Genomic DNA, 14,308 nt, shown 5'->3' on the forward strand with positions numbered 1-14,308 from the left:
ACCTGGGATGGCAATGGGGAAACGGAGGAAAGCACAGGAGCTTCAGTAGTAGCTGTCACAGTCTGTCCAGATGTTCCTTGGGAGGTTAATGACTGATAACACTGAAGTAACAGCTGTTGGCGGGCATCCTGTTGCTCCACACGGCTAACCAGATGTTGCAGCATCTCTTTGGCGGTAGGTTCCACATCTGGGTCTGTCATGGCCTGATCTTACTGTCACGGGCACTAGGAGTCTTTACCCAGGGATCACCAGATGGTAGGCTTACCAGAGCAATGTAGATGGTAATCGAGTACTCTGGTAGCTAGGTGATCACGGAACATGAAATGATGGCCGATGAGATGCTCAGGAAAGTCTATGACTAGCAACACTGGTAATAATGAGGTAATAATACACAAGGAACTGTATGGACAAGGACACGTGAAGATAGTCAGTGGTCTGCGATAGCAAGTTGTACCACTGCTATAGAGAGGAGGAATGTCCAACAGAAACAAGGAGGTGATGAGAGTCAGCGGTCTGCGGGTAGCAAGTTGTACCGCTGTCTGAGTGAAGGAATGGAATCCAAGTGGAGGTATCCGGGTAGTCAGTGGTCTGCGGCAGCAAGTTGTACCACTGCTATGTGAGAGGATGATGGAACAGGTGATACCGGAAACAGGGATCAGTGGTCTGACATCAGCAAGTTGTACCACTGAATATATATGTGAGGAGGTGCACAGGGGAAGACTGCAACACAGGATATACACAGGCACCTTATACACGATCCACAGTAATATGCACAATATAGATATACATATAGATATAAATGACTGAGCAGGTCTGCAATCTAGAAAGTCTCTTGAAGTAGTCCAGCACAATTAAAACACAGTCAATGATGGCAATAGACTCAGCGGATAGCAGACTCCAGAGAGAACCAAACACAGTCCAGCAAGATATGCAATACACAGCACAGTCAATGAGAAGTATGCATACCGTGGTTCAGCAGTAGCAGTCAGATGGGATAGCAGCGGTACCTGAGCGGCGGGAGGCCGCCTGGATAGGAAGTCCCTGGATAGGTGAGGCAGCGGTCTAGCAGGTGCAGCGCACAGGTGAGTAGACCAACAGGGACACGAATTCACAGGAGTGAGCAACACGTGGAACTGGACTCATAGGAGACCCAGGAGAATGGAGATGATCCAGCAGAGGGTAGTAGATGAGATACAAATCAAATGCTGACAGGAGGGTAGAGACCAGTGGAACACGTGAAGGCGTGGAGAGTGGATCAGCAGGAGATGGAGGATAGCGCTGACCACAGCAGCAGGACTCAGCGGCACACGGAGGTAACCAGTAGCAACCACAGGAACCAACAGCGATGGGAAACAGGAGTGCAGCGCAGGGCAGGAGCTGTTGATCACGAAGTGTAGCAGATGGTAATGAAAGCGGCAGGCTCGAGGAAGTCACAGCAAAGATGAGATGAGACTGTAGTGCACGGAGGCAGCGGATAGTAATCAGCTGGCAGTCACGATGTTGAACACAGGCGAGTTGAAAGCAGGAGACTGTAGTGCACGGAGGCAGCAGATAGTATTCAGCTGGCAGTCACGATGATGAACACAGGCGAGTTGCAAGCAGGAGACTGTAGTGCACGGAGGCAGCGGATAGTAATCAGCTGGCAGTCACGATGTTGAACACAGGCGAGTTGCCAGCAGGAGACTGTAGTGCACGGAGGCAGCGGATAGGAATCAGCAAACAGACTTGATGAGAAGCAGGTGAGTGAAGTAAAAGCTGGAGTGCACGGAGGCAGCGGATAGCAATGAGCAAACAGTCACATAGATGTAAAATAACGTAGAAGTGGCTTAGAAGACTGTAGTGCACGGAGGCAGCGGATAGGAATCAGCAAACAGTCATGATGATACAGTTGATGGTAGAAGTGGTATGAAACCACAGTAGTAGAAGTGGTTTGGAAACCACAGGAATCAGCAGCGCTGAATACACGAGTAATACAGGAACACCTTCAGAGACTCATGAGGAATGAGACTCCAAGATCAGGCAACGTGGTGTTGACCACAGGTGCTTAATATAGGGAGGTTGCCTGATCTGCCAATTGAGTTAAAGGGGTATACACTGAAGTATAGAAAAGGGCTGCGCATGCGCAGACCCTCAGGATGGTGGACGACCACGGTTCCTAAATGTCCGGGAAGAGGCACTCACGGTCCGGTGAGTGACAGAAGGGTTCCTATATAGATACATTTCAGAAACTAGTAGAGAAATATGTGGTAGAGCTACCTAATAAGATTAAGTTTTAACGCCACTTATCTCAAGGAGAGATGGTAGCTATGCAACAACTTAAAGCCAATAACAACATAATTATAAAACCGGCTGATAAGGGAGGAGGTATAGTCATTATGGATGTTCACAAGTACTCTATGAAATGCCTGAGACTCCTATCTAATGAATGCACCTATAAGAAACTAAGTGGAGATCCTACCCTTCAATACCAGATAGAATTGAAAGAACTACTGGATGAAGAATTACATCTGGGAATTCTGACTAATAAGGAGTATTCATATATCTTTTCTGAATGTCAGAGAATACCTGTATTTTATTGTCTTCCCAAAGTACATAAAGATAATAACAATCCCCCGGGTCGCCCCATAGTTTCTGGCATAAACAGTATCACTGCCAATCTCTCAGGTTTTCTTCTGGGCTACCTCTTTGGTAAGTTAGCTCTCAATTTAAAAACACATATGTATGGCCCAAAATATATATATGGGACTCTCATTGTTTAGAGTAGGACCACCCTATTAGCAAAAGCGCCGTGGAGTGGTGGGTGGCTTTAGCATACATTTGCGAATATGTGCAACTAAGACTTTTGCATTTTTATCTACAGTAGAAATAGCAGATCTGTTGCTGGCTATAGCAGTGTGCTGGGGGATCTTTGTGTGTTTGTTCCTTTTAGGATAACCCTACCCTTTCACGCACCTGCTATAGCCTATAAATTGATTGAGCAATTTCCATTTCTTTATTTGTCTGAGAGGCATGTTGGTGTCAGTAGCTGAGGGGGAGTGCTGACATTGGATTGCTATTTGGAGGCTTCTGGGGTACCTCTTTGGTAAGTTAGCTCTCAATTTAAAATACAGCTCAAGTTAATTTCATTATGAGTGGCATAGAATTTATATTAGAACACAACTATTTTTGGTATGAAGGATCATTCTATAATCAAGTAACAGGCACTGCTATAGGCACTTGTTTTGTGCCTAGCTATGCAAATCTATTTGTAGCCAAATGGGAAGATGACTGCATTTGGTCTAATAATCCATATCAAGAACATCTCATAGTCTGGAAAATATATATTGATGATCTCTTCTTCATTTGGGAAGGAGATGCACCAACTTTGGAGAAGATTATTCAGTATATCAATAGGAATCAACTGAATATGGGATTTACGGTGGAAAACAAGTCAACAGCAAGTATCTTTCTTGGATCTGATTATCTATGTAGAGAACCATTAGATTAAGACCAAAACTTATCACAAAGAGGTAGATTGTGATCAATTTGTGCCTCCCTATAGTAATCATTTAGGGAGGTGGATTTACAACATTCCGGGTAGCCAATTTAGACGTATTAAACGCAATTGTTCAGATATGGAATTGTTTGACACACAAAGTAAAACACTCAAGGAAAAATTCCGGAAACAGAATTATGAGGAAAATAGAGTATCAAGGGCCTTGGGGGAAGTAAAAACAATAGAAAGGAATACCCTATTGAAGTATAAAGAGAAAGTCCATTCTGAAACTGAGGATGTCAGATTCATTATCCAATGTAACAGCAATATAGGTATCTTCAAATCCAGCATTCAAAAGCACTGGCATGTGTTGAAGATGGATGAAGATTGTAATAAAATTATTACAGACCAACCCCGTATAGTCTATAAGAAAGCGAGAAATTTGAGGACTATTCTGACCAACAGTTATATTCGCCCTATTGTAGCCAGTCAAGAGACCCTTTATTCAAAAGAGTTTTTGAATTGCAATGTCTGTAAAAATGTAGGCATTAAAGTTACCAAATCTATTAATGAATCTACAAGTAATGGAATTAAATCACACATTCCATGTAATACTGAGGGGGTTATCTATGTATTAGAATGCCCGTGCGGCCCTCAGTATGTCGGGATGACCAAAAGGAAATTAAAGCAAAGAATAACTGAACACATTTACAATATTAAAAAAAGATTGAAAACGCAGTGTGCCAGATCACTTTTGTAAAGTACACAATCAAGACCCAAAGGGTTTTGTGGGAGTAGAGTGCATTCCGCCTGATTGGAGAGGAGCGGATCATGTACAAAAGATTGCAAGGACTGAATCCAGATGGATTTTTAATATGGACTAAATCTGGATTTTGATCTAAGCCATTTTCTCTGATTTTTATACACAAATACAGAATTTTATTTAGTAAATACATTTTAATATTTCCCTTTTTAATATTTTTAATATTTTCCTTCTAATTTCTATTGTTTTTGATAATTGCTCATCATTCTACCTGTCTGCATCAAGTTGCATCAACGCATATAGTGACAAAGTCCTAGAGTGGATGAAACGCATTGAAACTGATTGAACATCTTTTGACCTAACGAGGACACCGTTGTAACAGGAAGCTACCATTGAGAGAAGTTGCAAACACACAGAAGAAGCGTGTGTATCTGCCGATCCTAAGTGGTGCCGAGGAATAGGGTAAGTAAAGTTAGTTCGGTTGAGGGTGAGAGCTATCTGATTGAATTAAGTGGACTCCGGAATCCTGGCAAAAGACTATTGACATTATACATTGTACTGTTCAATACACTGTTTTTTGCATCTCTCTATCATTGTCTATTAGTGCACCTATCCACCTTTACGCTCCTTTTTTTCTTTATTTTGGAATCTGGTACATAGGAGCAGCATTTAGTTCTCTAGAGAGCGCTTACCTGAAGTGTATTATATATAGCTTAGGCATGATGCCAAAGAAAAATACCGAACACTCAGGTACACTGAGCTGGTGGATAACCTGAAGAGAACCCATGCAGTATCAAAGCCTTCTCCAGAATTAGAAGAGGAAAGAGGTTCAGCTAAGTCAAATGGTGAAGGACAAGTCATGGTTGCCAGCAGCTGACTGTGTTAAGATTTCTGCAATGACTGGTTCATTGTTCATGTCTCCACCTTCCATTCTCACTCCTTATTCCAAAAATACCGCCCCACCAAGCAATGCACAGAAATGTCAGTCACTAATGGTGGCTGATGATGCTTGTGCTTTAGAGCACCCTCATTTAAATTCCCCACCACCAGCTACAATTGTTATTCCACTACCATATGTATCAGTTATTCTCCATAATGCTCATTTCTGTTTCATGTCATTGTATGTTATTTGATTGTAACTGATCTCCTCAATGTACAGTGTTGTGTAATACGTTGCCACTTTATAAAGAACGTACAATAATAAAACTAGGTTTCTCATTCACAATAAAAAGAGACACCAGGTTTACAAAAAGGTAAACAATAGTAAATACATACATTAGTAAAATATTGCTTTATAACATTGCACAATGCATTTTTTTTCTCAGTTTGCTTAATAAATATTATGTACATAAAAACACTTAATTCATATTGACAGCCATGTTCTTAGCAGTTGAAGTAGTTGGGCGTTAGTTGGCATTTGACTGCATAACTTAATTATCATGTTTTGAGAATTTCCTCCTGACTAAGATGACGTCTATCCCAGGTACATAGACAAGAAAAATAACATAATATTGCATAGAAAATAAATGGTGCATTTATACATGATGATATAGTATAATGAAGATGAATTGTATATATAGTATTATATTAGAAAAATAAAAGAATGGCACCCATAGAGTAAAGTACCTTTAAATGACCTGGGGCCTAAACCATGCAGAACACAAACCAAATAAATAATGAATAAAGGCTTCTCTGAGAGCGACCATGAACCTCCTCTTTCCAGGATGTTTGTGTGCAGAGTTTCCATTCTATATAGATGGATGTCACCATGGACCAGAATCTCTAAGGAATGTTTATAGGACCTTGTTGTATCCATGCCACAAAGAATTCTGGCTGTTCTTGGTGCAAAGGGGGCTTCCATCCTACTCTATAAAGTTAGCCTAATAAAGTGGCCACTGAGTGTATATTACTACATATAGCTAATAGTGTTAAAATAATATACATACATCAGGGACAATTATGTCAAATATTAATATGGACACTTATTCCACTATACACTTGTCTAACAGCCACTTCTGTTCGCCTTGACTATCAGATTTTTGCCATATATCTGCCTTATTATACTTATTCGGGGTCTGTCAGGTCCCCTCATGCCTGTATTGGTCTAGTCATGATCTCCTTGCTGCATGGCTGTTTAAGAATTGCAATGATCTTGTCCAGCCCCTGTTCATCAAACTTCCCATTCATGCAAATATGAAGAATTTGGATGTGTGTCATTGATAGCATGCTACCAGGGCCCTCTTAACAACATTATGGGCCCCCTGGCAAAGCAGTGCACCGGGGCCCATATATATATATATATATATATATATATATATATATATATATATATATATATTATAGATATAGATGTATAGAGATAGATAGATGTACTTGCTCAGTGACCCTTGAAGGTTTTTTTTGCAGGATTATTTATTCTAATTAAGAGCCCTGCTTATGGGGCCCCCTTGCCCGTGGGGCTCCCGGGCACCTGCCCATTGTGCCCAATGGAAAAGATGGCCCTGCATGCTACCTGTTAAGGAAAGAGTGCCTCATTCTGATTGGAGAAAGCGTCACTGGGCTCTTACAGACATCGGAGCACCGACATGATCAGAATTACTATAGACTCCATGTAAGTAATAATCAGAATTATTGTTTAAATGATTGAACTCTACCCAAAATTGAATGTTCTATTGGGGATATCCTATATTGTTACTGGTATATTGGTTATCATTTATCATAAAGACTAAAGGTTAAGATGAACAACATTCAAATTAACTTCTGCAGCGCGTACGGTAACATGGAGTTACATTCTGAGAAGTATTAGTTCACTGAAACATTAAAATATTTTTGAGCAGCCTGGTGGTCAATTAGGAGTGAAAATACAGCCCCCTCCTACACTTGCCAGTTGACCTCCCCCCTGGGATCTCTCATAGGGGAGAATGGAAAAATTGGCAAGTATGTGGTAATTACATGTACACAAGGATATAAGCTTGTCTTTTGTACAAGGATAAATGTCATATTTGCCAACTTTCTTATATAAAATAATAGACACATTTGGCATACATGTATAGACACAGTTTAATGTAACAATACATATAAATGTACATTCGCACACTATATAAAACATGTCCATACAAACACACAGGTACAGACTGACTTCACATTTCCATATGACTCCTTGCATTGACAATTCAATACAAGAACTACCAGTCTGTTCTTATCAGAAATGTAATGAAGTTACAAGTGTAGATGTTGTCTAAACAGAAAGTGAAATCTAGACATGTTACTCATTACCAGGAAACTGATTAGATGAATCATCAAATCTCAGCCTTTTATGCAGGTGTATTTATTGTGTGAGCAAGTTTACTTTGTCGCTTAAAACAAGCAAGAAATCACAGGTACAGGACAGTGTGTCCTACGGGAAGTGAGTGACCAACGATAGACAGATGACAGACATCTGACTTAGGAGATGACCAGTGGAAAGGAACTTCTCTGCCTCCTGCTCCTGTACCACACAGGTCAGTATGACTTTAATTCCATTTTTATGAACCGCTAAAGTGCAAATATGCAGCCTTAGTGATTTCTTATGATGTCATGCGCCAGTTTTATGGGCAATCACAGTGATTTGCAGACCCAGATGTCTGCATCTGGTGGGGTAGAAAAAAATTCATTATCCAACGTAGGGATGTGCACCGCCACTTTTGGTGTCTCGTGTTTTGTGTTTTGGATTCGGATTTGCTTGATGTTTTGGGTTCGGATTTGTTTCGCAAAACACCTGTCGAAAGGTTTTGGTTCGGATTTAAGGTTTTGGATTCGGATTTATTTTGAAAAAAGCATAAAAAGTTCCAAAATCAAGTTTGTGGGCTTATTTTCACTCCTACGCTATTCTTAACCTCAATAACATTCAATAACAATCATTTCCACTAATTTCCAGTCTATTCTGAACACCCTCACACCTCACAATATTGTTTTTAGTCCAAAACGTTTCACCGAGGTAGCTTTCTGGACTGCATAGTGGAGTGGTCCCGGTACCCAATTTGGTACCGGGGCCACAATATATCACCCTCAACTGGTCTGAATTCCACCAAAAAAGTATCTGGACTGCGTAGTGGAGTGGTCCCCACAATATAATAAAAAATCCATCAACTGGTCTGAATTCCAGCAAACAAGTATCTGGACTGCGTAGTGGAGTGGCCCCGGTACCCAATTTGATACCGGGGCCACAATATAATAATAAAACCCTCAACTGGTCTCAATTCCAGTGCACAGATGGCGGACACCGGATGGATGTCTAAAACCAACATAGCAGTTAAGGGCGCAGTTCCTCTTTTTTGTGACTGCACAAAAAATTAACGTAGTAATAGAAATGACAGTTTTTGTTTTTTAAAATATAGAAAGAAAGAAGGTAGTACTAGAAATGGCAGTTATTCGAATCCCCAGGAGAGTCTAAGTGGGGTGAGCCACAGAGAGATTATTTCCCTCAGTTTCTCTAACAGGTCGTCAGTGTTGTGCGTCTTCTTAAAACCTGTGATACATAACTACACACACTCGGCAAAGCTTTTAAAAATTATATGCGGCACAGGAGAGTACCACTGGACTGGAGTTATACAGCAGTACCACTGCAGAATCAGTGAGATTTGTAATATGGCAGTAACAACAATGGACTTATACTGCAGAATGAGTGAACTTTGTAATATTGCAGTACCAATGGACTTATACTGCAGGATTGTTTTGGGATTTATTTTTTATTTTATTTTTTTTTTATAATTACTTTTTTTGTAATTTTTTTTTATAACTTTTTTGAAATTTTTTATAATTTGAGAATAATGGTGAAATAACAATGCCCTTAGAAGGACAGAGCACAGGACACAGCACCACTGCACTGAACAGGACACAGCACAGGACCCAACAGCACGACTGAACTCAGAAGGACAGAGCACAGGATACAGCACCACTGGACTGAACAGGACACAGCACAGGACCCAGCAGCACCACTGAACTCAGAAGGACAGAGCACAGGACACAGCACCACTGGACTGAACAGGACACAGCACAAGACCCAGCAGCACCACTGAACTCAGAAGGACAGAGCACAGGACACAGCACCACTGGACTGAGCAGAGCACAGCACAGCACAGAACTGAACTGAACAGCACGAGATATAGCAGGACAGAGGACCACCTAACACACCCTCCCTCTACCCTGATCAATGCCTGAGTGAAGATGGCGGCGACTAGCGGTGAATTTATAGGATCCGAGTATCGCGAGATCCGACAGCGGGATTATGACTCAGAGCCTCGATTTCAGTTTTGCAATTGGCGGGAATACCCGGATCTGTCTCGGATCCAGCTCGGATCGGCAACGTTCGGGTGGGCTCGGATTTCAGAAATCCGAGTGCGCTCATCTCGAATCCAATGTAAGAAGCTGGGTGAACCGGGTGTGTTTCTTGCTGAGTGCGATTTATGTATATATCTTATATTTGAACCCAAAACTGGAAAAATATGATTTTGATTTGCAGAACGAGATTATTTGAAGGCGACAAATGGGTAGAGATGGTCCGTTTACAGGGTTGCTTCATCGTTTATAAGGGGATTTACAGCCTTTATCTCCCTGAAGTATCGTATCCCTAACTGTCTCTGGATCATGTACCTATACCTATAACTGGAAGCAGTTAGTACAGGGTTAGACAACCACTGGCTAACTACAAGCCACAGCATGCTTTGCCAGCCAATAGACAGCAGATAACATGCAGGTTAGGCAGGGACTTGTGGTTTCACAAAACCTGGGGAGACACAGGTTGTCCTGGCATGAGTTAGTAGTTTGTACTCTGAGGTGACTTTTCCCTCTTTCCCCCAGAGACAGTTTCAGGTGAATCTGCAAAGATTAACTGCACGGATTGATATTTCAGCTCAAGGTGGATGAGCACTTTGAAGTACACTTGGCAGATTAGTTGTAGAAGTAAGAATGCTGCATACATAGAACACTACACACATAAAGAAGCATTGCGGGTCTGCACTCTATGCAGTTTGTAAATGACCTTTACTCTGCAGAACCTTGAATAGTAATAATCATCTCTGAAAAAACCCTGCCTGTCATTATTTTACTATTTCTTTTCGACAGTAATAACGTTTGAAAGTATATCTATAGTACCTAAATGAACACAAGTCACTTTTTATGCAGAATTTGAAAATGATTTGTAGGGCAGAATTGCTGCAGCACTGCATGCTGGGTATCTATGCCAAGTGGGTCCACAGAACCAGCAATGGTTTTTAACTGTGTAAATAAAGGTTATGTCTTACATAAATGTATCAAATACTCAATCTTTACTCTTCATATTGTATCTCCTAATTTATTTGTCCAAATTATGTATTTCAGTCACAAGCAATGGCATAGATGTTGACATTAAACATTTTTATTTTTTGCCAGGGAGATATTGCTTATTAGTCGATACATGCAAGCATAGCACACTCAATGCTTTCTTGGTAGACCTTGGAGAACTACAATTCCCATCATGTCATATTTGCAGAAGTTTACTACAATGCACTTTTTTATTTTGAAAATTCTACAATAAATAGCAATTTATAAGACCCAGGGAATAATAACACATGGTAAGAGTGGGACCTAACATGCAGAAACAGGCAAGATTTATAATATCCAAGCTCATCCGTGCTGCGTTGATATAGAAAAAAAGTGTCATTAACCCCTTGAGTGCTAAGGACGAGTGAGACACGACCACTGCATGGCCCTCTAAAGTGTTAATGGCAAGTACCACTCGTCCTCTGCATTTAAGAGGTTAAGAATACCCACTGATCTCTTCCCACCATGGTCTGTGGGTATTCTGATTCTGCCAGGAGAAAGGAAACTTTCCTCCATTAGAAATGCGCACAGTCAGGGCTGGTGCTAGGGTCCATGGCGCACTAGGCATTTTGAAAAAATCGGCGCCCCCCCCACGCAAAAATCGGCGCCGCCCCCCCCTCCCCGCAAAAACGGCGCCCTCCTCCCTCCTCACCCCGTCTTTCCTTACCTCACCACCGCCGCCTCTCTGCTCCGTCTCCTCCCCTCCACTCACTGACACTAGTGAGTGGAGGGGAGGAGACGGAGCAGAGGGGCGGCGGTGGTGAGCAATAGCCTCTTCCCCACTCCCCCGTGCATCTGAATGCTGTGCGGCGGCCGTGACAGGTATGGTCAGCGGTTGCCGCACAGTTTTAAAGTGCCTAACCTTGCCTAATGGGAGCGCCGGGCCTGCGCACAGTCAATTAAAGTCTGTAGGGAATGCCATGAACAGGGTTGGCTCTTGTATAGACTCTATTTCCCGATGGAAATTCTGAAAAGAAAACTCATGGGCTACTAGAGTAGATAGTGGTTTCAAGTAAGATATAAAATAAAGGTAAAACAAAAAGTCACCCACAAAAGAGAGATATGGCATCTAACTAATGGCTATCCAGTGTAATCACCAGAAAGGTAAAATGCTTCAAGCATCTGCAAGGAAACACTTCTTTGGTAACAATTGTGTATGATGAGCCCTAAATGTGCCCAGTAATTAGTGCTGGTTTGATTTAATAACAGTGCAGGGAGGGCTGGCAGACAACGACATAAGTGAAGGGGAGAGCTATTCAAGGGTTTGCTGGTGATATAGTAAGTGCAAAGCAAGCAGGAATAATAATATTGTCAGTGCAATGGGGGCTGGCAATATGTTCAACAAAGTGGTCTGAGAATGGGACCAATGCAAGGTAGAAGGCAGGCAATGGAATTAAGGCGAGAACCACTAAAGTATCACCAGAGCTGGAATAAGGCTCCGGAGGGCCCGGGGCACTTAAGACAGGAGGATTATCATATATGACAAATAAACAGGCAAAACTGTGTGCACTACTGTTAGGTATGTGCAGCTCTGCCTTCACCAGTAGTACAGTGTGAAGTGGGACATACCTCCCAACTTTCCTTTCAGTCGGACCAAATCCTAAGGAGACAGTCACCGAAATTCTGGACTGTCCCACCAGATTCAGGACAGTTGGCAGACTGTTCTGCTCTCTCCTACCTGTTCTTTTGTTATTTGCACTTTCACCACCCATGGCTGCTGGATCAGATGCTGCTCATCTGGATCCTGGAATGTTGGAGGCCCTATTTGAAAAAAAAATAAAAAAAAATGGATACATGAAATTTAGAAAATTCCAACCATCCCTGGCATTTAATCAATAGCACCCACATTTACTAATTTGGCCTATTTCCCTCCCTCCAAATAGCCCCAGCAATACATTAATAGCATTTACGTTTAATATAACTATTTTTTACAAACATCACGGCATTAAATAATTAATATTCACATTTAAAAAATAGCTCTCCTCCCCAAATCATCCCAGCATTAAATAAGAGGTCCCTTCACTCCATATTACTTTAATAGGCCCCAGTATTAAATGAAATTATCCCATCAATAAATTAAATTGGGCCAACATCCCCCCACAAATAATAGCACCCATTAAATAATTAGACTCAACCTAAACTCCACCATTAAATTAATACCATACCTCCCACCCATGAACTATTAAGACAGCCCCCTCCCTTCCCTCTTATCACACAATATATTAAGACCCTCCCATTCCAACCTTTATCAGCCCCCACTCCTATCCTACACACCCTTTAGTAGCCCCTCACACCCTTTAGTACACCCCTCACACACACACACACTTTACCAGAGAGACACACACACTTTAGCAGAGAGAGAGACAAACACACACACACACACACACACACACACACACTTTAGCAGAGAGATACACACACACACACTTTAGCAGACATACACTTACCTTGTTCCTTCTGCAGTCCCCCACACTGCACACATGAGATGGCAGCTGTCTGGTGACACATCCCATGTGACCTGTGTAGGAGACTGCAGCAGCCACAGAGGAGGGAGAGACCGATCGGCAGAGGAATTTGCGGCCACACTGCTCCACTCCCCCCCCCCCTTGCTGGGCCAGGGGGGGGGGGAGTGACGGGGCTCTCCAAATTTTTTTTCTTTTAAAAAAACCTTTAAAAAGATACCAGTCGGCCTCCTGAGGCCGTCAGCCTGCCGGGACTTTTCCTGGTAGGTTACATGGCCAATCCGCCCCTGCATGTAAATATATCAGGGTGATTGGCCACGCTGTTTGTAATATCGCTAAAACATATTGAGAAAAATATGGTTGCAGCTCATTATAAGTTCAGTTTCGGAATAGAGAAACTGACATAAGTATATGGAAAGTCAAGTACCCTGGTGAAAAAGGCAAATATCGGGTATTGTACCAATTGCTTCATACCAAAACTAATCATCCAGAGGAACTTTTTTTAGTTCCTAACATATTTTAACAACCGTTATTGATCTGGTTCTCTCTTTAAGACACAGTTGAGGTAATAGCAGTTTTAATTGCCATATACAGTATAAGGTTGGGAACCTATTAACGGTGAGGGAATCCCCAACATGAATACACCGAAGGTGTAATCCCTGACAGAGTGCTATTAGCTGGAAACACACACCTGAAACACTTCAAACCAATGAAGATCCCATCAGGCTGCGCTGACGTCACTTGAAGAGCCACACTATGATTCCAGTTATTAAGCTGGCAATTTAAGGACCCGTTACCTGTACAATATTCCATACTTGCCAACTCTCCCGGAATATCCGGGAGACTCCCGCATTTCGTGGCAATCTCCCTGATGCCCACTTCCTAGTGAAGTGGGCAGAATTTTGTTCAAACGCCGCGATTCACCGCTGTAAAATGATGCGATTTGCGTCATTACGTCGCGGGGCTAATATGACGCAATTTCCGGAGCCCCGCCCCCTACACGCCCACCTTCCTCCCGCAGCTCCCGGAAGCCATATGAAAAAAGTTGGCAAGTATGCAATATTCTTTACAAAGTCTAGTACATTGTACAGGCGGCGCCTCCTTAAATTACCTGCTTAACAGCAGGAATCATAGTGTGGCTCTTCAAAGTGACGTCAGCGCTCATTATCGTTATAATGACTACCACCGACAGTATGTATGTCAGTTTTTATATTCCAATACTGGACCTGTAACAAGGATTTATAATGAGCATTAACATACTAGAGATAA

The 14,308-nt window shown here is 42.0% G+C and overlaps 1 protein-coding gene across 1 annotated transcript in view; it reads left to right on the top strand.

The window, feature by feature from the left end:
* The first annotated feature begins 7,555 nt into the window (after positions 1 to 7,555).
* The window catches only part of LOC142098452 (uncharacterized), a 53,255-nt gene continuing 46,502 nt past the window's right edge, over positions 7,556 to 14,308 (top strand). The window contains exon 1 of the mRNA XM_075181298.1: positions 7,556 to 7,738. Within this exon, the coding sequence (XP_075037399.1) occupies positions 7,690 to 7,738 (49 nt within the window). The 5' untranslated portion in view covers positions 7,556 to 7,689. The remainder of the gene's footprint in view (positions 7,739 to 14,308) is intronic.

Source organism: Mixophyes fleayi, chromosome 7 (genome assembly GCF_038048845.1).
Source record: "Mixophyes fleayi isolate aMixFle1 chromosome 7, aMixFle1.hap1, whole genome shotgun sequence".
Classification (NCBI taxonomy): domain Eukaryota; kingdom Metazoa; phylum Chordata; class Amphibia; order Anura; family Limnodynastidae; genus Mixophyes; species Mixophyes fleayi.